The 23,184-nt window shown below is 36.1% G+C and overlaps 1 protein-coding gene and 1 pseudogene across 1 annotated transcript; one reads left to right on the top strand and one right to left on the bottom strand.

Moving 5' to 3' along the window:
* Nucleotides 1–192: 192 nt before the first annotated feature.
* LOC126691551 (short integuments 2, mitochondrial-like) lies at nt 193–18,193 on the bottom strand (annotated as a pseudogene).
* A 1,626-nt stretch (nt 18,194–19,819) lies between these two features.
* LOC126691550 (putative disease resistance protein RGA1) lies at nt 19,820–21,856 on the top strand. Its single transcript, XM_050386574.1, has 3 exons — nt 19,820–19,939; nt 20,577–21,047; nt 21,221–21,856. Exons 1-3 carry the CDS (start codon nt 19,820–19,822, stop codon nt 21,854–21,856), a joined length of 1,227 nt encoding a protein of 408 aa, XP_050242531.1.
* The last annotated feature ends 1,328 nt before the right edge of the window (nt 21,857–23,184 follow it).

Raw genomic sequence — 23,184 nt, 5'->3', positions numbered from 1 at the left:
CAGATTTTTCATTAAGAATGTGACAAGAACTCACCAACACATGCAAGCATCTGTTAGCCTTGTAATACAACTTGAGTAAATTTGAGACATTAACACAACAAAGTAGGAGGGAAAAGAGGAGGAAAAAAAAACACTGGCATATAAAATCATAATGTTACATCAAAAAAAATAAAATAAAAAGTGACTAACAAGTCAAGACATAGTATTTGCATCAGGGACATCATCCAGGATGAATGGATCAATTTTACCTGCCCTAAATAAAGTAAGATGCTTTTTTGATACCATCAAATGAGCTTTTGAGGCCTTATGAGGTATCTTAAATGCCTTCTGTAGTGCTTCAAACTGCTGCTCTATAAGACCCTCCAAGTCACTCTCATCTTCTAGATTACCAGTGAATCCTAATAGAGTTAAATACAAAGCACATTGGACTTCTGTGACAAGATCCTAAAGGGGAAAAAGAAAAAGAGCTAGAGCGTGTGTGTGTGTGTATGTATATATATATATATATATATATATTTTTTTTTTTTTGTTTGAAAAGCTTGGCAGCTTTTGATTCCATGTAGTGACAAATGTTTTTTCTCTTATCTCTTACCACTAATCCCATTTACTCTTTTTCAAATCTTCTCATTAAAATCAAACTATCGACCTCAAGCAACACAATCTTACTCAATGATATTGCAAAACTGTGAATTTACTCTTCCTCAATTTATGTATTGTCTATAGGGTTCCTTGTAAGTTTTCTCTTATTTACTTCTAAATCAAATACCAATATACCACCCTTTTGCTTACCTTGACGTCATCTCAACCACCCTAGAACAAGCTTTTATTGTTTGCTCATTTATCCCTACCATAAATTATTGTCATTCACTCTTTCAACAATTCTTCATTTTTTTTTAAGTATTAACAAAAAAACATTGCAGTCACCGAAAATAAAAAAGCTTCTCATCCCTCTTAAAAAGCCATTAACTAAAGCTAAATAAAGATCATTCTTCGAATTGCTGATCATCTGTTTCAAATTAAGCATGCCATATTTAAAATGATAGTTCATTTACTTTGTCTAGCATTTACCAACATTTCTAGATTTACATTCTCTTGCCTGGTCATGAAAAACCCCTTCATACACTAAGCACAACAGAATAACTTCATGATGTTCTACATGAATGTCCATAGCCAGCAAGTAAAACATGTTATCAAAACTAAAAGCTCTCTATAAATCATTCATGTCCAGAAAATATGTTATCAAAACTTAATTCATTCATGACAAGAAAACTAACTGTCCCAAAAAAAGTTTCTTATGCTGATCATTTGCCATCCATTTAGGAGAATGAAGATGATATCAATACCCATGTAATAATCCTACTAGAAGACTTACCATGAGGTTCATTTGGATCTATGTTGTCCCAATAACAAAAAGTTTTAAAATACTTTGGCCATCCTACATAAATTGAGTAAATGAGAACCATCCTATATTACCTCAACGTAAAGCATATTAGAGTCATATGGTGGCTTCCTCCTTTTTGGCCGAAGATCTTTAAGGTTATACTCATGTTTTTCCTTAGAATCATATCGAATCCCTTCTAGTCTCCTGTTGCTCAAGTGCTTCCAATGAAGGGGGGTCCCCTGAGTATTGAAAACTGCCAGCAAGTATTGTGCAATACGCTCCTCACCTACCACTGAATCTTTCACAGACCCTTCATGTGAATTTAAGAAATTGGTAAGCTTTATTTGATAGAACAAGCAATACAATGTGGCAATAGTAATTTCATGTTGATTTGAACTAATACCAGCCCACAACACCCCCCCCCCCCCCCCCCCTCTTTCCCCCACCCTCCCCCGCACATGCAAAACCAAAAAAAAAAACACATATGAGCAACAATAAAAGAAAAAATAAGTATAAAATTCAAGACACAAGGTTGAAAATTTTACAAGTGGCAATTTGGGCAACCTGTGTTGGTTGGAGGTCAAAAGAAGGATTAAACCAACGCAACTTCGGGCATAAAACTTTAGGCCTCACCTAAAATTACTTAAGCTGATCCAGTTAGTTTGTTGCGACCAAATCAACTCCGGTTAAATAGGGCTATGGCTTCTCTTAATAGTGGTTGGAGAGAGGAGGCACTTATTTTTGTCTGTTTACAACAGTCAAGCACAGTTTAGCATACCTTAAACTAAGAAAACATTCATGCATCGCTGTGTGCACATTCACATGTGTGCTGTATAAATTATAAAGAGATCTCATTAGAAACTTAGGAGAAATTATTTGCAGGAGGATGATACCTACAAGAGCTAGCTTTAGTCCTGTCTCTAGGTTAGGGATACTTGGAACCAATACACTTGGAGTGTCTAGGACATATATGCTAGGCTGATGCGCAATCTGCAGTTAAAAAATTCAATGTCAACAACTAAACATACGAAAATGTTTAAACAGAAGTAGTTAGCAAAAAATATACAACAGAAGGAGAAAGGTAGCAGTAGATAGAAGAAAACATTAAGATTTAAGCCAAATGCTAAAACAATAAATGAATAAAATAGTAGAAAGCTAGCAAATCGGAGGATGGGTTTTTTTGTGTGTATGTGTGTGTGTGCGCGCGTTGGGGGGGGGGGGGGGGCAACCAATCGAATGGGGAAAAAATACGATCCAAGTCATAGACTCATAGTATAACCCTGCACTTTACCTGTGGTCAAATAACGTAACACAAGTCAGAAATAACTTCCTTGCAAACAATCTGTTGCTCATAAAAGCAAGAACATCATCTAAATATTAAGTGCTAATGGTCAATCAAACAATCCACAACCAAACCTACATCTTCTGACCAACATTATCAATATCAGGGTCCAATCCCAAACATCTAGTCTTAATTATTGAATTTTAACAAGTATGAAAAACACATGAAGCTAAAATTTCAGTCTCTTATTTCTTTCAAAGGTATATAAACCATAAAACACAGAATCAGTTGACCTTGTATCCAGCAATATCTTGAGTAACTCCGGGCAATGGGCCGACTGTAGCTCACTTCATCTTCTCCTGCACTATGAAAGAAAACCGAAGCTGTTATTGTTAAAATAATTTAGTAACCTTTACCAGTTCCATTTCAAGAGTCAAAACAATGACATCCAACCATAATCTAGCAAAAACATAGTAACAACTTACCAGGAAATCGAGACAAAGCAATTTGATGGATCAAATTAATTAAAGCTGACTTGCCAACATTAGGAACACCAACCACCAAAACAAGTAGAGTAGGTTTCCTTGAAATCACTTCTCCTGCATAGAAATTGATGGTGAACTCATTCCCTAAGCCAAAGGTCTAGAGGCTATGCACCCCTTTGATAATCAGGTATTTGTTCTACTTGACTAGCTCTTGATTTTACTTGCATTTCTTTTTAATTTAATTTTTGGTGACAAATAATTTTTATTCTAAATTAATAAAAAGAATTTTCTATTAATTTTGAAAATGATTTTTCTTTGTAAATATTGAAAATAATATTAAAACTAAGATGAGAAAAATAATAAAGGATTTCTTGGATGCTCATAATTCTGTTTGATTGGGTTTTTTACAATCACCTCAATGTTCTCATTAAGCTTCCCATCGATTTACGAATTAATACTTCTAAAGGGGGCATGTAAAAGTTTTGTGGGCAGGCAAAGGGTAAGACGGAGAATTTATCTTGATTTTGATCCAGTTACTATTTGCTCACACAATTAATTTTTAGAGATAGGATGCAAGGTCAACCTATTAGTACCCGTTTTAAGACAAAAGATGAAAGTCCAATAAAAAACTACTAGTGTAATGATCAACATTCAAATTGGAAATTATTAGAACAAGCTAAGTGTTCATCCTTGGGTTTAGTCCGAGGATGATGTTACAGATGAATGACTCCTCTCTCTCTTTTCTTTCTCTCTTTTTTCTTTCTCCCCCCCCCCCCCCCCTTTGACACTTGATCCAGATGTTTCTTGGCTTTATATAATTAGCCTAACTGCATCTGGACTCTACACTTGGAGGGTTGGGATCACATTTCCTGGATCATTGTCCCAATAGGACCTTACTAGTAGGCTTTATACTAAGGTCTTAGTTGTGTTGACACTGTTCATAGTCACTTCCTCATCAATGCGGTCAGATAAGTGGTGGTATTGCATTTAATGCGAAGGGGATGGCTTCTATGTCCTTCTTTCTTCTTCTTTTTCATGTTCAGTGCCAAGTCAATCTTTTCTTTCTTCAGTTTGCACCATGCTCCCTTTATCATTGGTTCTCGTCCTCCCGAGGTTAGAAGGGTGTCCTTGGAATCTTCATCAAATGAGATATTTCAACTTCTTTATAAGTAATGTGAGCTCTGTTTAAGGACATTTTATGAAGTTTAACTCCTCAGAAATGCCCTTCCCATTTAATTTAATTGCTTCGGATCCTTGTCCCCCCACAAGTTTACAAGTCAAGTTTTGTAGTCAGCCAACTATATCAGTTCTACTCGACCGGTAAGTTCCTGCATGAATTAATGTTTCTCAAAAAAAAAAAACTACCAATATGAATTAATGTTTTTTTTTTTTAATCATGAAAATGTTATTACACTGATAGGAAAAGATTGCCTGGGCACTTGTATATTTGACTAATGTACATCTTCTCAGTGTCTACAAGGAGAGAATAAAAAGTTCCAATATCAGTTCTTTTGAGTTCCTTTCTCAAACGGAACTGCTATGAAATCCAGAATCAAATTCTTGTTCTACTACCGGCCGCTTGTTAATTTATCTCTTTTACACAAATACTTCACTTGAAAACATGAAATCTGAAAACACATTTATGTATTTCATAAAATCTTTGACAAGTGTTGCTGCTGTGATTTTAAAAATGCACCCCATGAGCTATAACACGAAGATGCTCTCATGCACATTTTCCACAGTTTTAAAAATACAATTTCTTCAAAAGTCAAAGCCAAATGCCAATTTTTTTTCTTTGCATTTAAAATCGCTCTTTTTCTCCGCGAAATCACAAGGCCAAAGGAGCTCTTGATGACAAACAAATTCATTTAATCATATTTATAATATAGGAAGTAATTCTGACAGTGGCCCTGGGAAATATACAGGTGACTTAGTTGCTTGAAAACTTGGTGGCAGTTGGAAACTAGTGCATATTGATGCCTTTATTTATTTCAATTTTGAGAATGGAAGCCACCAATGAATCATTGTGGGAGACAATCTTTTGATTGTGCTTCTTATTTTTATCCTTTCATCCTTTATTGTTCTTAAGGGGAAATTTTGGTTTTCCATCTCCAATTGGAAGATGAAATTGCAAAATATTTTTCAACATGAGATTTAACATCTTGATTCAGTGCCTGCTTGCGTCTTTTCTTTTTACGAATATCTACAATTCCTTTGTTTAATTAATCCTGTGATATAGTGTCATGAGAAACAATATTAGAAACTGTGACTTTCGAGTTTCTTTTTACTGATATCAATTCCTGCATGCTTCCTTTACTTCGTTTTAGATATAATAATCAAAGTCACTGTTGGATATCTATCTCTCATGTCTACATCTGATATTTGAATAATCCCATACAGAAGCTTGGATTTGTGGGTTTTTTTTAATTGATACATCCTCTTATTGGATCTCCAATTTAGTTTCTCTGCTCAATTCCTTGTTGCATTCTTTTGCAGGGTACCTTTATTTTTGTAACAAGTTCTGTTTTCAAGTTCTAATATGTTTCCAAGACACAGTAAAAAGATTTCCATCTTTAGGTGCTCTGTATCAAAAATTCCTCTGCTCACTAATGTAATCGATGACTTACAGGTTATTTTAAAAGTTTTTTATTATAATGTACTTGTAAAAGTTGACTATGGTAAACTAGTAGGCTATGCATTGACACAAAAGGAAAAAAAAAAGGGGGCAGGATATTAATCTCTTATGGAAGTTCTGACAGCTTGAAGCAACTTATTCTTTGTTACCTTCCACAACTGAAATTTCCATGGCAAAAGACAAGTTCTTGACCAAACAATGATGGTCAGTGTCCATGGTGCTTCCTTTGTTTTTCTTTTAATGTTATTAGGAATTATTTAACAGGAAGAAAACCAAATAAGAAATAAGAAATTAAACATGTTTCAAGAAACCAAAAAAGAAATGTTTTCTAGTTTCTCCCTTACTGTTTTGAAAAGAATGAGAAGATAAATGCATATACTATTAACTGTTGGATATCTATCTCTCATTCCTAATCAGATTTTTTATTCCCTTTTTTAACTTTAATTTCATTGTGCGTGTCATTCTGCATGTTTTTCCAATTGACTTCTAACAATGATATAATGTCTTATGCTTCTTATGTTGTTGCAGGGCTTAAGAGCATTTACTATTTACTTTTGTTCAAGACTGGACTTCCTAGAGCAATTGAAAGTATGGCCACAGCCCATATGTGGTCCTCATTTTCAGCACTGAAATTTGATACGAAGAAAAGAATTTCCCTTCAGACAAATTGAGTATGTATAATGATCATGATATTTTTTTTAACTTAATTAATGTCCATGTGAATATGTCAAGGAGGAATGTTATGCAACTATCTTACTGTTCTCTTTATAGATGCAAAGGTGTACTCAATTCATTTTATACTTTGCACAATTTGGTGTTTGCTTGGTGGGAGAAACAAAGTAGGGAGATCTAGGAGAAAGTATCAAACACCTAACTTCCCTAAAGACCTTGATAATTTTAGAATCTGAAGATCTCAAGTTGAGCCCCCAAAATTTTATTATTTGCAATTTACCTAAGTTGGAGGTTTTGCCCCAGTGGCTGCAAACACTTCACAGCAGCTACGGATTTGAGAATGTGAAAATTTGAGGGCTTTGCCGGAGTGGCTGCCACATCTGAAATCACTTCACACACTTTGGATTGTCGATTGCACAAGATTGCTCATGTACAACAGATTGAACTCGATAGGATAGTTGAAGTTCATCATCATCATCAGAATAAGAGGTAAGCCTAGAAGATCTCACGTGCAAGCACGTGAAACCAAATTGGGATCAAAATCCCTAAATCAATCACACTCTCCTCTTCCTCACCTCATCAATCACCATGATGATGAAATTTAACTTGGGTTATGCTTATTCTTTTGCTTCCTTTTCCCCCAATACTATAATGTTTCAATGGAAAAGCTTGTGATATATGGATTGACAAAACAATTTTTTTAGGGACTTTGTCACTTTGAAAGAAGTACAGACCAAAATGCATTCAATTGTCAACTTCCTCAAATCTTCGAAACTTCTGTTGGAGGATGATAGAGAAAGGTTTTTTTAGAGTCCATGATGATGTTCGTGACGTTGTCTTGTCCATTGCATCTCATGGTTGGTATATCAAAGCTCTCCCATTTGGAATTTGGAAGAGTTGTACACTGGGAATAGCTTTGGCAAATGGAAGGTTGGAGTTGAAGACCAGAGCGTAGCTAACTTCTTCGATTTGGCATCTTTGTCTCACTTGACTGTGTTTCACATCCACCTCAAGAATACCAATGCATTATTCAAATAATTTAAAGGTCCTAGGGAAAATCTAGGAAATTTTCTCTTTTGTGTGAGTGATGACTACTGAGATTTATGTTCAGGATAAGCTTGCACTTAAAGAGTTTTATCTTATCCAGTTCCCAAATGTGATAGGTCAAGGTGAAGTTGGATTTGAGATCGTGATTGATTTAGGGCTCGTTTGGTTTGGCCATGACTTAATTTTCATAACTCAAACTCAAAACCCATAACTCATAACCCAAACCTCACTTTATCTCAAAAACTCCAAAATTATTGCTTGGTCACATAACTCAGTCACATAACTCACTTTTTACCACCATAACTCATATTTCAAAAATCCGAAAACACCAAAATTCTGTTTTCAGTTTCCATCATCCATCACTCAAATTTTTGAGTTTTGAGTGATGGAAACATCACCCAAAAACAAAGCCAAACAAGATTTTTTCGGTGAGACCTACGCGTTTTGGAAACTTAGTGATGAAAGCTGAGTAATATTACTCAAAATCATGGTGATCCAAACAAGGGATTTTAGTCCCAATTTGACCTCACGTGCTTGCACGTGAAATCTTCATTCAATTGTTGTTGTTGTGTGTGTGTGTTTTTTTTTTTTTTTTTTTTTTTTTTTTTTTTTTTTTTTTTTTTTTTTAATTCAATCCTAGTCAGCTTTACACATGGCATATGAGTTGGCAAAAAAATTATTTTTTCTTTATTTTGGCCATTAGTCATGTTAATATCTTTCATCCATCACTTAATGGTAGGGACTAATTTGGCACAATACAAAAAGGTTAGGGATTAAAATGACACATTTAAAACGTTAAAGACTAAATTGACATTCAATGCAAATGTTAGAGACCAAATTTGTAATTTACCAAATAAAAAAATATCTTTTGGATGAAATTTGTAAATAAAATTCCAAAACTTAATAGGCATTTTAAATCTTTATTTTTCCCACACTCTGTCCTTTCAAATATATAAAAATAAATGAAGAAATATTGATCTATTTAATTTATTGAGGAACTAAATCTTGTTAATGGGACATTGTGTTTCAAAGCTTGGCCAACAAGGCATTAGCACCCATTGAATGAATATATTAAATTTTTATTTATTTATTTTTCTTTTATATAATCATTTTTTCTAGTATTATTCTCACGGTATGTTTCTTATATACAATATAACTAGTTGCTTATCCATGCAATGCACGGAAAAACTTTAAATGAAATAAAAAATTTTAATTAACTTAGTTATATTTCAAATAACAAAAAATAACACTTCAAGTTAAATATCACGTGTTATTTCTCAAATATGTATCGGAATTGTGTAAAAATAAACAATAGTGCAGGCATATATTATTACACATAATTAAAATTTTCTTTAATACTAACCGACCAAACAATATAATTAAATGTAGCTTGTGCCAAATTGAAAATTATAAAACCAGAAATAAGGATACAGAAATCTATGTTGTAGCGTTGTGAAAATACATACATGAACAAAAGATACAACTACCATTGGTCCATTAACATTAAAATTGTTTTCATGGTTACACCTTAGATCTCATACATGATATGTATACTGCTAATAAACAAATTTCACTAAAGATCTAATCATCTAACCTTAAAAGAGTAGATAAGATAATAAAACACATTTACACCGTAAATAAGTATACATCATATATTTTTTATTCAACATAAAATATAGAGTGATGTAACAAAATATCATTTTTAATTATTAAACAATATTTACAATCTCCTATTAAATAAATTAAAGGCACAACCATAAACTCCATCACCACATATTTGGTAGCTAATATGAATGAAATAACAAAACTCAAAATAATATAAGAGACAACTTCATGAGCAGTGTCCTACACAAACTTATTAAGTGATTTCCCTTTCAAGGGATCCAACTGGCCAGCAATGTCTCTACATCTAAATCCACGTATTCAACAAACTGTTATTATATCAAAAGCTAAGCGTCTCATAATATTGTCTGCTTCAAAAGTAATATTTTTAAGTCACAGAGTGACTCAACAATCTTACATTATATCTAACATGACCACAATCATCAATTTGCATATATTAAAAAGTAACATGCTGCAGAAACTTTCCAAAACACATACAGCAAAAATTACTGTTAAGAAAATTTCCAGTTGCCAAGGAAGCTAAATTTTTCTTAATAGTGACTCATTAACGAATATGAAGCATAACCATGTGTCATTGTTTCTTACTTTCAAGTAATTACTTAGCTACAATTTTCTGACAATGTGGCTTACTTCCAACTTCCAAGTAATCCCACTATCCCAGGGTATAGCCAAACCATAGAAGCGGCGAAAGAAATAAAACTAATCATAGCTAGTAAAGGATAAGGAACTCGTAGCATAGAATAGAAAGAAAAGAATACCATACCTTTGTCATGTTCTATCAACATGCGTGCAAAGAAATTTCTCATAGATGATAGATGGGGAAAGTTTGAGAAAAAAAAATGTTAGGAATTGCTCGGCTACAATTTGCTGACAATATGGCTTACTTTCAAGTAATCACTGGATTTAGCTAGAAATTTCTTCCCCTGCCTCTTCCTCGTCCTATACGTTTGCAAACTCCAATTGAAGGATGCCAACAATCAGAGGTCCAAAACAGGTAATAAAAAAAAAATTGACTTAAGTAGAACAAATCCACCTAGAGATACACTTCGCACAATCATATCCAATCTCTCAAAATCAATTAAAAAATATCCCAAAAAAAGAGAGAAAAACAGACTTCCCTACATTGATTAGGAGAGTTTTCAAGACACTGTCTCTGCAATTGGGTCATAACTCATAAAATCCATGTTGGGTTCTCTGGACATTGCGAGACTAACCCAGAAAACAGAGTGCAGGACAAATACACATCTTCTTATAACTACGGCAAAAAAAAAGGACTGTAAGCTTCAGAGATGACGAATAGAAGGGAAGAAAGGTGACAGTAGGATTCGAGGGAAGGCCGGGAGAAGATTGGATCTTGTAAGCACGCGATTTGCGTTAAACCGCAGTTGAGTTGGGTTTGCACGTAAATGGGCCCATACAATATCATTTGTAGAGAGTGGGATCGAAAGACTAATTCGTGTTTTCATGGCTGAGGTTTTGTTAAGTTGTTCATGCATGATTTAGAGGTGTTCACCCCTTTTGGTCCTTTTCTCTCCGGAAGGATCCCCCCTTTTAGGTTGCATATCTTCCTTTTATATTGGCCTGCCTTCAATTTCCTTCGTCCACGTGTAGGGTCAACATTTCCAAGACTGATACTTGTCCCATCAGTCCCAGACCTAAGTCGTTGAGAGTTGTTGATAAAGTTAATGGGTAAGGCTCTGCTAGGCGCAGAGATATGCACGGGGAAGGTGTCAGAGGAAGCTTTTCTTAGATATTTAGGATTTCCCTTTAAGCACGTCCTTTTACCCTTCTGCCCTTATTCTTGAGTCAGCCGAGGACTGCACTATCCTCGGCTGCTTCTCCGGGCCAATTTGGGCCATACTATTCTTGAACTCTGGCCATGACCCCTTTTCGGCTTAGACCTTTGGGCCCCCCATCAGCGAATGGGCCTGGCCCGTCAATTGTTGGTCCCCACAATAGCCCCTCAAAACCCTGCTATCCAACTCCTCGGTTGGAAAGGTGGGTTTTGATAATGCCGAGACTTTATTGCGGCTCATTAAGTTCGGCCCTTGATCGACGTCGGCGACTTTTCACCTCCCCAAGGAATGCGCCGGTTTACGAGATATTTCCCTTGACTTACGCGTGATGCGTTTATTCCGTTTGGTTAGTCGTAGTGCGCTTTTAATGCCTTCCTTTTACGAGGCCTCTTAAATCTAGCGGTTACGGATAGCTTGGAGAAACGAAACGGTTTTGCATTTACTAGCAGATTTCTTAGAGGATCGGAGCGTGTCACGTACCCTCGTCTTTTTCCCTTATATAAAGAGAGAAGACAAGAAGGTGATTCTCTCATACGCGAATCCCTTAGACTCTTCTCAGAATCCACTTCTTCCATCTGGTTATTCCTCATTCGATAACACGTCCCCCATAGTGATCAACCATGAATGAATCCCTCCTTTCCCAGAAACACCATACCTTAACGAAACTTGAGATGGCTCGGTCGGGGAAAGGGTGGTGGAGACTCAAGGTTTGTCTCCCCATTCTTTTAGCCAAAATCCGAAGCAGGGGCTCGTCACACCCTATTTCCGGTGCGACTGAGTCAAAAACCTCCCTTGTCATCTCCATCTGCTCTCTCATGAGCATACCTAATATGGCTCCCCTTCTCCCTCTTTTGCTCCTTTTACTTTCTTTTCATTGCTTCCCTCTTCTTCTCCTCCTTCCCGCTCATGTCCTCCATCTTCTTTTTCCCTTGCATTCTTCGGTGACAAGAGCTTGCTGAAGTGCTTCCATGTCTTCTAATTCTTCTTCCTTCTCCTCCATTATTTTTGTATAAGGATCTTCTCCTGATATGAACAGTTCTGAGGCATAGATTTCAGAAAGACTTTGAAGGCGAGTTCAGAAGACACTTGATGGTTTACTTATTTATGTTAAGGTTGTTGTTACTGTTTTAGCAGTTCATTTTTTGTATAGGCTTGTTTAAGCCCTTCCTTGTATGTTGTAACAATTTTTCATATTAATAAAAGTGATTGTTACTCTATTTCGTATGTTTTGTCTATATATTTTAGCAAATGCGAAAGCGCTGCTCGGCCTAATAGTATAGCATTTGAATCAATTACAACTAAGGCCAAGGTAATTGTTCCTAAAAAGATGTCACGATAACTTTAACAAAATTATTATCCAACATGGCAATCCGACCAGTGAGGAATGAGACTTATCTTAAAATTGGCCGTGATGTGTATTAAATGCTCCGATAAGATATGAGAGGTAGCTGTCCGAGGACGCGTTACCCACCGGACGAATGGCCTCTTTAGGTTGACGATCATTAGGTTGTTCTGCTATTTTCATGATACGCGAGACTTAACCCTTTCCAATATTTAAGCCGAGAAGTTTCTTCATTCGGGCAGTTGATTTCCCAATCAGCCTGAGTCCGAGGACTTTGCAAAACCTGGGTTTTGTTCAAGACTTATGCGTTTCATCCCATGTGCTTGACTCTTTCCCTTTAGGCTTGAGTCCGAGACTTGGGTCTTTGTCGGTGCTAGATTTTCCCTTTTAGCTTGGATCCGAGGACCATGCAAGCCTTAGGTTCTGTCCAAGACCAATGTCTGCACTAGCACTTGGTTTCCCTTTTAGCCTGACTCCGAGGACCATGCAAGCCTTAGGTTTTATCCAAGACCAATGTCTGCATCAGTACTTGGTTTCCCCTATCTTTGAGCATTTCCCGAGGTGCCCAACAGTGATTGTCCTCGGCCATGGCCGCTGCTCGGCGTCGGCCAAGGTACCTGGGCCCTTACACAAAGCGGCCCTGGGTCCACGAATCCACCTAGCCCATGAATTAAGAGATATTTTCTGCAACTTCTGGCCACGTGGTACTCTCTGATGTCACGATGACCGAAGTGCGCCTTTACGAGGCTCTTTAATCTTGTGGTTGCAGTTGATGTTGGAAGTTGAGCCAAGACCACTTTGTCTGTAGTGCTCCTTGGGACGCCGCATGAGTTGACTACCATCATCTTGTCTTTTCAAATAAATGGGAGGGAGAGATGGTTGCTTTATATATAACATCTCTTCTTTCAGTCTTCACTCACATCACGCTTCCCATATCCGGAGCTCTCCTTTCTTGGCATAACATATTGAAAGCGAGGGTTGGGAATAAAGAACTTCCTCCGCCGCAGAAGCGCCGCGTCTTCATGAGGCTTGTAACAGTAAGGTATGGGCACAGGAAGCACAAATTCAGGAGAGTACTCCATCTCCACCGAGAGGGAAAGGAATCTTCCCCTCTTTTAGTCAAAATCCGAAGCAGGTTCTGTCCATGCCAGAGTTTTGGTGCGGCAGAAGAAGGGTTTTCCTCCATCAGCGCCTCTGCTTTGCGGTAGGCGTATATTTAGAGAAAGCCCCATCACCTTCAACTCCCTACACCTTTTCTTCAATGGTGTCAGGTTCAAGTTGGGTCTCTTTGGCTGCCTGAGTTATGGGCATGTAAGGGTATGGGGGAAGAATAAGGTCTCGGAGCTGTAGTCAACCTTTCCTCCGACATTCCTCCTCGGCTTTCTCCAGCTTTCTTGTATTTTCTTTTCTTGCTTATGTAGTAAGCTTTGACGTGGGCTGATTCCAGCTTTTCATTTGTACCCTGCACTATTTCTTCATCGTAATAAGAATGGAAGTTGATTTACATGTTTTAAGCGTTGATCTAATGGGCAACACAACTTTATGAACGAATGTGCTCTATGTATGCGTTGCTTTGAGAATATTTGTGATAAAGCTACTTTGAAGCATAATCTAATCAAATCTCATCTGTCAGCACTATCAGGCATTATACCGATAATTTGTAATAAATCAAACTTAAGAAACTAACCAGGATATCAGTTGGACATTCTGTGATAAGCGCGTGAATGTCGCCCAAGTCTGATGATTTGTAAATAATCCATCCGAGCAGTCGACTGGGAGTTAGGGAGCTCCGATGGCGCTTTTGTGTAGTTGGTTTCCCCAGAGGCTTGGGTCCGAGGACCATGCAAGACCTTGGTTCTGTCCAAAACTTGTATGACTCTTTTTAAGTAGTTGGTTTCCCCAGAGGCTTGGGTCCGAGGACCATGCAAGGCCTTGGTTCTGTCCAAAACTTGTATGATTCTTTTTAAGTAGTTGGTTTCCCCAGAGGCTTGGGTCCGAGGACCATGCAAGACCTTGGTTCTGTCCAAAACTTGTATGATTCTTTTTAAGTAGTTAGTTTTCCCAGAGGCTTGGGTCCGAGGACCATGCAAGACCTTGGTTCTGTCCAAAACTTGTATGATTCTTTTTAAGTAGTTGGTTTTCCCAGAGGCTTGGGTCCGAGGACCATGCAAGGCCTTGGTTCTGTCCAAAACTTGTATGATTCTTTTTAAGTAGTTGGTTTCCCCAGAGGCTTGGGTCCGAGGACCATGCAAGACCTTGGTTCTGTCCAAAACTTGTATGCTTCTTTACTTGCTTATTCTTCCGAAGGTTTTGCCCCTCGAATAAGGTGGAGGAAGTCGGCCTGATGTTTGAAGCCCCTAGGCTTGCCCATGTCGTTGACACCGTGGAACGTAGCCCCTAGTGGGAGCCTATGTTGGAATAGCAACAATGTGTCGCCGGTGATACGGGCGTCCTCATAGTCCCTTGTTCGACAGAAACTCAACCTCGCCACCGCTCGAGCTAACACGCAAGCCTCCCCACAGACGGCGCCAATTGTAAGCACGCGATTTGCGTTAAACCGCAGTTGAGTTGGGTTTGCACGTAAATGGGCCCATACAATATCATTTGTAGAGAGTGGGATCGAAAGACTAAGTCGTGTTTTCATGGCTGAGGTTTTGTTAAGTTGTTCATACATGATTTAGAGGTGTTCACCCCTTTTGGTCCTTTTCTCTCCGGAAGGATCCCCCCTTTTAGGTTGCATATCTTCCTTTTATATTGGCCTGCCTTCAATTTCCTTCGTCCACGTGTAGGGTCAACATTTCCAAGACTGATACTTGTCCCATCAGTCCCAGACCTAAGTCGTTGAGAGTTGTTGATAAAGTTAATGGGTAAGGCTCTGCTAGGCGCAGAGATATGCACGGGGAAGGTGTCAGAGGAAGCTTTTCTTAGATATTTAGGATTTCCCTTTAAGCACGTCCTTTTACCCTTCTGCCCTTATTCTTGAGTCAGCCGAGGACTGCACTGTCCTCGGCTGCTTCTCCGGGCCAATTTGGGCCATACTATTCTTGAACTCTGGCCATGACCCCTTTTCGGCTTAGACCTTTGGGCCCCCCATCAGCGAATGGGCCTGGCCCGTCAATTGTTGGTCCCCACAGATCTGATTTTGCAAATGTTGCTTCAAGAGGAAGCTGAAGAACATGTTGAATAGTCATAGCCAAAGAAAGTTGAATCCGTTTGCGAATTCAATCGGGCAGAACATCATACAGAATGCTGACTTTTAGGTTTTTATCGAGAGATATTTGGAGCTAAAACCAAATAATAAACAAAACAAAGAAAATAATAATGACTTGGAAAAATGTGGAAGTCCTAAAGCTTATGTGACACATTGTAGAAATGTCAACAAAAAGTTAAAAAAGACTTCGGTTTTAGTATTTATAGATTACAAATTTCATTTCAGGTGTTTGACATAGGTCACATCCAATAGAATCTAAACATTGTTCAATTCAAAGTCACAAATTCCTTCCATAATTCATAAGCATTCCTTCATTGCAATTTGGATTAGAAGATGTAAATAAATAAATACTTCTTATATTTAATTTACTTTCAAGTGATGTAAATAAATAAATATTTCTATTATTGTAATTTGCGCTAAATGATGTAAATATATAAACATATATGTCATTGTAATTCAAGGTAAGAGATGTAAATAAATAAAGAAGTAATGTGTGTACTCCCTTGAGTACATTCTTGTGTGTAAAGTTGAGAGATCTATGGATTTGTGTGAGTACATTCTTGTGTGTAAAGTTGAGAGATCTATGGATTTGTGTGAGTACATTCTTGTGTAGAAAGTTGAGAGATCCATGAATTGGTGTGTGCAAGCATTTATTCTTATATTCATGTTTTATGATTCTTTTTCGTAAGCAGTAAGCATTGTGTATATTAACATGTTTAATTAATTAGAAAATTTTGGGTGTCACTCCTTCATTAATAAAAAGTTTAGAGAAAAATGACACACCAATGATTATAGGTTGCTGATTCTCATGTTTTGGAATAACGAGTGTCATTTTTCAAATCCTTCTTAAGCCGAAGGAGTAAGAAAACTCTGATTTCTCAACAGGAATTGCTTTAATCTCCACTACTATCATGTTAATTACTGAATTTTATGTTGTTGGAATTCACTCTAATATTGTCTATATCAAAATTGAAAAACATAAATGCAGTCACACAAAAATTATTAGGAAACATTTTGAGGAAATTATATGAAAATGGCCAATTATATAATGAAATTCTATAATATCCCATTAAAATTTGAGATTTAACTTCTAAGAACTAGAATTTAACCACCCAAGAACTTGAGTCCAATTAAAAAATAATAATTTGGTCAATATTACAATCATAGGGTTAATATTTATAGGTTGTAACTTAATCGCATCTCTTTTTAAAAAGATATGTGAGAGCAAGCAATGCAATCCCGAAAAGAAAAATGGGTGTCAATTAAAATCCAAAAGGCACAAAACTTTAAAAAGAACAACATTTACTTTTCTTGAAAGCTAATTTACGCTTCAAATTTAAGGACACTAAGACCAAAACAATTATTGCATTTGTTAGCAACTAATTTATGCTTAAAATTTAAGGACAATAGCACCTCAATACGAATGATTTCACCAAGCATTTCAAAACAGTCTTATTGAATAATGCCTTTAATTTTTTTTCCCAATGATATCTCATATTGATCAACTTTGATCTACATTATACAAGCAAAGGGACCAATGGATTTTGATCTCCTCTCTTGAATTTTAATCATTTTCTATATTAGATTCAGTTTTAAATTTTTCTCACATCAATTACTTGCTACTCGCTAAAATAATTTGTGACCATGTTGAAATAAAACCCTACTGCTACTGTTATACTCTTATAACAACAAAGGATGAAAAAAACCGATTGTAATTAAAAATAGATAAAATAGTAAATTCCATCCTCACCCTTTTAAACCCATCCAAACAGACTGTAATGGAATTTTTAGAGCTGGACACCTTTCTTTCTTTTCTTTTCTTTTCTTTTCTTTTTTTTTTAAATACCTGGTATAAAAAACGCTTATCAATCTAAGCAGTGATTTGTAATTAATGTTATGGTGTCCTAACAACTAATTTTGGACACAGATTGCTACCATCCCATCAAAAAAAAAAAAAAAAATTGCAATCATCCAGTGCATCCAAAATGGAGCATCAGTATTGGAAAGCAAAATTTTCATTAAGAATGTGACAAGAACTCACCAACACATGCAAGCATCTGTTAGCTTTGTAATTCAACTTGAGTAAATTTGAGACATCAGCACAAGAAGGTAGGAGGGAAAAAAAAAGAAAGGTAAAGACAAGACCAGCATATACAATTGCAATGTTACACCAAAAAAGGAAAGTGACTAACAACTCAAGACAGAGCATTTGCATCAGGGACATCATCAAGGATGAATGGACCAAGTTAACCTGCCCTAAATAAAGTAAGAAGCTTTTTTGACACCATCAAATGAGCTTTTAAGGCCTTATGAGGTATCTTAAATGCCTTCTGCAGTGCTTCAAATTGCTGCTCTATAGGACCCTCCAACTCACTCTCATCTTCTACATTACTAGTGAATTCTATCAAAGTTAAATACAAAGCACATTGGACTTCTGTGACAAGATCCTGAAAGGAAAATTGTAAAGAACTATAAATTCAAGAATGACATAAAATAAAACAAGACATTCACAGGTCACATAGAGACCAGCTGATATAAGCCACAACAATAAGAACTACAAATGACATAAAAAGTAATGTGCAAAAGAGCTAGAGTGTGTGTATATATATACATATATATATATATATATATATAGAAAAGCATTTTGGAAAAGCTTGGCAGCTTTTGATTCCATGTAGAGACAAATGTTTGTTCTCCTATCTCTTACCACTAATCCCATTTATTCTTTTTTAAATCTTCTCATTAAAATCAAAATATCCACCTCAAACACGATCTTACTCAATGATACTGCAAAACAGGTGAATTTGCCCTTCCCCAATTTATGTATTGTCCATAGGGTTCCTTGTAAGTTTTCTCTTATTTACTTCTAAATCAAATACCATTTTTTTGCTTACCTTGATGTCATCTCAATCACCCTAGAACAAGCTTTTGCTGTTTGCTCATTTATACCTACCATAAATTATTGTCATTCACTCTTTCAACAGTTCTTCATTTTTTTTTAAGTATTAACAAAAGAACATTACGGCCATAGAAAACAAAAAAGCTTCTCATCCTTTTTAAAAAGACATCAACTGAAGCTAAATAAATTTAAAATTTAAAAAAAGAAAAGAAAAAGAAAGATCATTTTCCTCTGAACTTACTGATCATTTGTTTCAAATCAAGCATGTTAGAATTTTGTCGTTAAATGATTAAAAAAGTGTTAGAATTGTGTGGTTAAATAATTAAATTTACCATTGTTTGTGTAAGTAGACACCTGCAATCATTGATTTAATTTGTTAGAAGTGGAGGATGTGAATTATTCTCTGATGTAATAAATTGAACTGCTAGCTGGGAATCTGATTCTAATCCCAATTCCAAGCCAATTGTAATTCATAGTACTAGTATGGATACAGATATTCGATTTAATAGAGAATATCATTAGCCAACATCCCTTATAAACTCAAAGAATGCCCCCTGCACCTGCCAACATTGGAAAGAAAGGCATCTTTCTTTGCATGGTATGTCATAGCTTCTATCTAGCCCCCTCTTTTTGCTTTCAAACAAATAATGAGATTCCACCAAATCTATTCTCAAGTAGAGTATGTATCGAATAGTTAATTTACTTACACCTAAAGGAAAATGATCCCACCCCAACAAATTAAAAGATATATACTTTTCTCAATGTTTAATTCATTCCTATTCCATGCTTTGCCTACGGCCTAAAAAGAATTGTGTGCCAAGTCAAGTCATGATCCATGGTGCAGTAAATCCACCTACGTACAATTTTGCTTCACTTATTTGCAATTATATCTGCCCTCTCGAAATTGCTCTGTAATAAAAACAGCTGCTAGTACTTAAAAGGCATCGATTCACTTAACCATCAAATTCCTTTCCATACGACCACCACAGGAACATGGCTGAGAATGCCTATTGCATTGCAGGGAAGATCATGGAGCTGCTTGGATCCCTTATTTACGAGGAGCTCAGCTCAGCATGGGGTGTTCAAAGCGATCTGAAAAAGCTTGAGTGCACCGTGTTAGCCATTAAGGTCGTACTCTTAGATGCTGAGGAGAAGCAAGAAAGTGACCATAGGCTGAACCATTGGCTAGGACAGCTCAAAGATGTCCTTAATGATGAGGAGAATGTCCTATATGAATTTCAATATCAAATTCTGCAGAAGGAAGTAATGAAGAGATGCGGGAGCACTCGTAAAAAGGTGGGTTATTTCTTTTCTGGTTCTAATCCACTTGTATTCCGTTTTGAAGTGGCACCCAAAATCAAGGGTATTAGGGAGAGAGTAGATGATATTTCAGATCTTAAGGCTGAATTCAATCTTGCTGCATGAATTGAAGATAGGAAGACAACAATGTACTGGAAGGACATGACCAACTCCTGTATTCCTTCTCAGAATGTCATCGATAGGGATGATGACAAAAAACAGATAATAAATCTTTTGATGCAGCATGATGTTGACGGAAATGTCAGTGTAATTCCTATAGTTGGGATTGTGGACGTGTGTGTCTGAGGATTTTGATATTAAAAGATTGATAACAGAAATCCTCAAATCAGCAGTTGGTATTGATGAGAATTTGAGCATAAATCAGCTGCAAATGTGTTTAAGAGAACATATAAAAGATATGAAATTTCTTTTTGTCTTGGCTGATGTTTCAAATGAGGATCGTATAAAATGGATCGAATTGAAAAATTTTTTAGTTGGCAATTGCAATGGAAGTAAAATCATAGTGACAACACAGAATAGCTCTATTGCTAATATTATGAGCACTGCTGAGTCTTACAATTTAGATGGTCTATCCCAAAAGGATTGTTTGTCTTTGTTTGTGAAATTGGCATTTAAGGAAGGAGAAGAAGAACAATATCCAAACCTCTTAGAAATTGGAAAAGAAATTGTCAAAAAATGTAGAGGGGTTCCATTGGCAGTGAATACTATAGCCTGCCTTCTTTATTCAAAAGTTGATGAACATGAGTGGATGTCTATTAGAGATAATGAGATATGACATTTAAATCAAAAGGAGAGTGGCATCTTACTTGCATTGAAGCTTAGTTATAATCAATTGTCATTTCACTTGAACCCATGTTTTGCATATTGTTCTATTTTGCCAAAGGATTTTGTATTCAATAATCTTCTCTTGATTCAATTTTGGATGGCACATGGAATTCTTCAATCACCTAAGGATGAAAATCTAGAGTTGGAAGATGTCGGCAACTTGTATATCAAGGAGTTGTTGTCGAGATCTTACTTTCAAGATGTTGAACAAGAAAATATCTTGTATTTTACCTTTAAAATGCATGATCTTATCCATGATCTTGCACTCTCAATTGCCAAAAGAGAGTGTTCAGTAGTGACCAAGAAGTCCACCCTTGCTGCAGAAGTTTGTCACCTATCATTTTTAGACAATGGGCAAGAAGTTACAACACATTTAGAGAAGTTGAGCAATGTTGAAACTATTATTTTCCAAACAGACCAATCCATGTCTTTACTTGAAACATGCATCTCAAGATTTAAGTATTTGCGGAGATCCAGTGACAAACAGAAGGGAGAGTTAGACTGGAATGCAAGAATGAATCTCAAAAAGGTCTGCTCCCGTAGTCAGGATTGCGACTTTGTAGGTTTCCAATAAGTGCGCTGTTAGGTTCTCTCTTGAAGTGAGTTTTGCTTTCGCGTTCAGAATCTCCCATTTAATAGATGGGTAGATAACCCAAGGGCCTCTTTTAAAGGATTTTTGACTTGAAAAATTCATCCTTTGAGGTGTTGCCAAGTTCTATCGAAAGTTTGAAACATTTGAGATATCTCGACCTATCATATAATCTCATAATCAAGCAACTTCCAAATTCCATTTGCAAGCTGCACAGTTTGCAAACTCTACTGCTTGAAAATTGCCACAATCTTGAACGGTTGCCGAAAGGTATAGGGGACATAATCAGGCTCAGGTTTTTTATCATTACAACAAAGCATACTTGCTTGTCGGAGAAGGCAGTAGGTTGCTTGAGTTCTCTTCGATCTTTGTGGATATGGAGATGTATGAATCTAAAATGTGTGTTTGAAGGGATGGAGGAGGGGCGCCTCACCTATCTTCGAACATTGGTTGTTGGAGATTGTCCAAGTTTGACCTCTTTGACGCTGAGTATCAAACACCTAACTGCCCTAGAGACCCTGATAATTAGGGATTGTAAAGAGCTTAGTTTGATGGATGCAGAGGGAGAAGAAGACAATCAAGATCTCAAGTTGAGCCTCCAAAATTTAATGTTTTTCCGTTTACCAAAGTTGGAGGTTTTGCCTCAATGGCTCCAAGGATCTGCAAACACTTTACAGCTGCTATGGATTGGAGGATGTGAAAATTTAATGGCTTTGCCGGAGTGGCTGCCACGTCCAAAATCACTTTAGACACTTTGGATAGACAATTGCCCTAAGTTCTCATCTCTACCGGAGGGGATGGAGGCACTAACAGAATTGTTGATTTATGGTCGTCTTAATTTAAATAGAAAAAGTAGAGAAGATCGCTCATTTACCACAGATTGTTCTTGATGAGGATAGCATAAATTTACCAAGAGAAGATGATGAGGTAAGGGCAGATTTGTCTTCTTATTAGTATTTTTGTCCTATTATTATATATAGTCTTTACATTTTTTTTTTTTGGCTATGAACCCAAACCCCTTATTTCATTTATATATAAATAAAAATAAATTAAAAAAACCAGCTGAAGCCCTCTTTGTCCAAATTAGATTCAAATTAAATTAAAACCAAAAATATCTTTTTGGATGAAATTGAGTTTCCAAAACTAAACTGGTCTTCTAAATATTTATTTTCCCCACACCGATTACGAAAAAGAGAGAAAGAGAAGAAGAAACATTTAATCCTATTTAATTCATGGAGGAATTGAATCTTGTTTCTAAATGAACATATTAAATTTTTATTTATTTATTTTTCTTTTGTATAATCAGTTTTCATTGTATTATCCTCACTGCTAGTTTCCGATATACTATATAACTACAAATTTCATTTCAAGAGTTCAACACAAGTCACAACCAATAGAATCTCTAAATGTTGCTCAATTCAAAGTCACAAGTTCCTTCCATAATTCGTAAGCATTTCTTCATTACAATTTGAATTAGAAGATGTAAATAAATAAATACTTCCGTTATTTAATATGCTTTTAAGTGATGTAAATATATAAATAAATATGTTATTTTGCATTTTGTATTTTATGTAAAAATAAATATTTATGTCATTGTAATTCAAAGTAAGATGTGTAAATAAATAAATGTGTTACGTGTATACTACCCTATCTACATTCTTGTGTATAAAGTTGAGAGATCCATGGATTAATATGTTCAAGCATTTGTTCTTACATTCATGTTTTATGATTCTTTTTGGTAGGCACTAAGGACTTTGTGGTATAACAAGCTTAGTTACTTAGAAATGTGGGGTATAACAAACATTGAATAGAGTGATATTTGAATCTAAAATTATAAGTTTTCAGTTCTATAGAAAGTATTAACAAAAGAACATTACTGTCACAAATAACCAAAAAGTTCTTCATCCTTCCTAAAAGCCATCAACTAAAGATAAAAACCCCAAATTATTTTGTCTGAACTTACTGTTCATCTGTTTCAAATTAAGCATGCCATATCTTAAGTAATTGTTCATTGACTCTGTCTGCCTAGCATATGCCCACATTTCTAGATTTACATTCTCCTTTCTTTTCCCTGGTC

This window comes from Quercus robur, chromosome 7 (genome assembly GCF_932294415.1).
Source record: "Quercus robur chromosome 7, dhQueRobu3.1, whole genome shotgun sequence".
NCBI lineage: Eukaryota > Viridiplantae > Streptophyta > Magnoliopsida > Fagales > Fagaceae > Quercus > Quercus robur.
The sequence above is the reverse complement of the archived record's forward strand: the minus strand, read 5'-3'. Positions and strand labels throughout refer to the sequence as shown.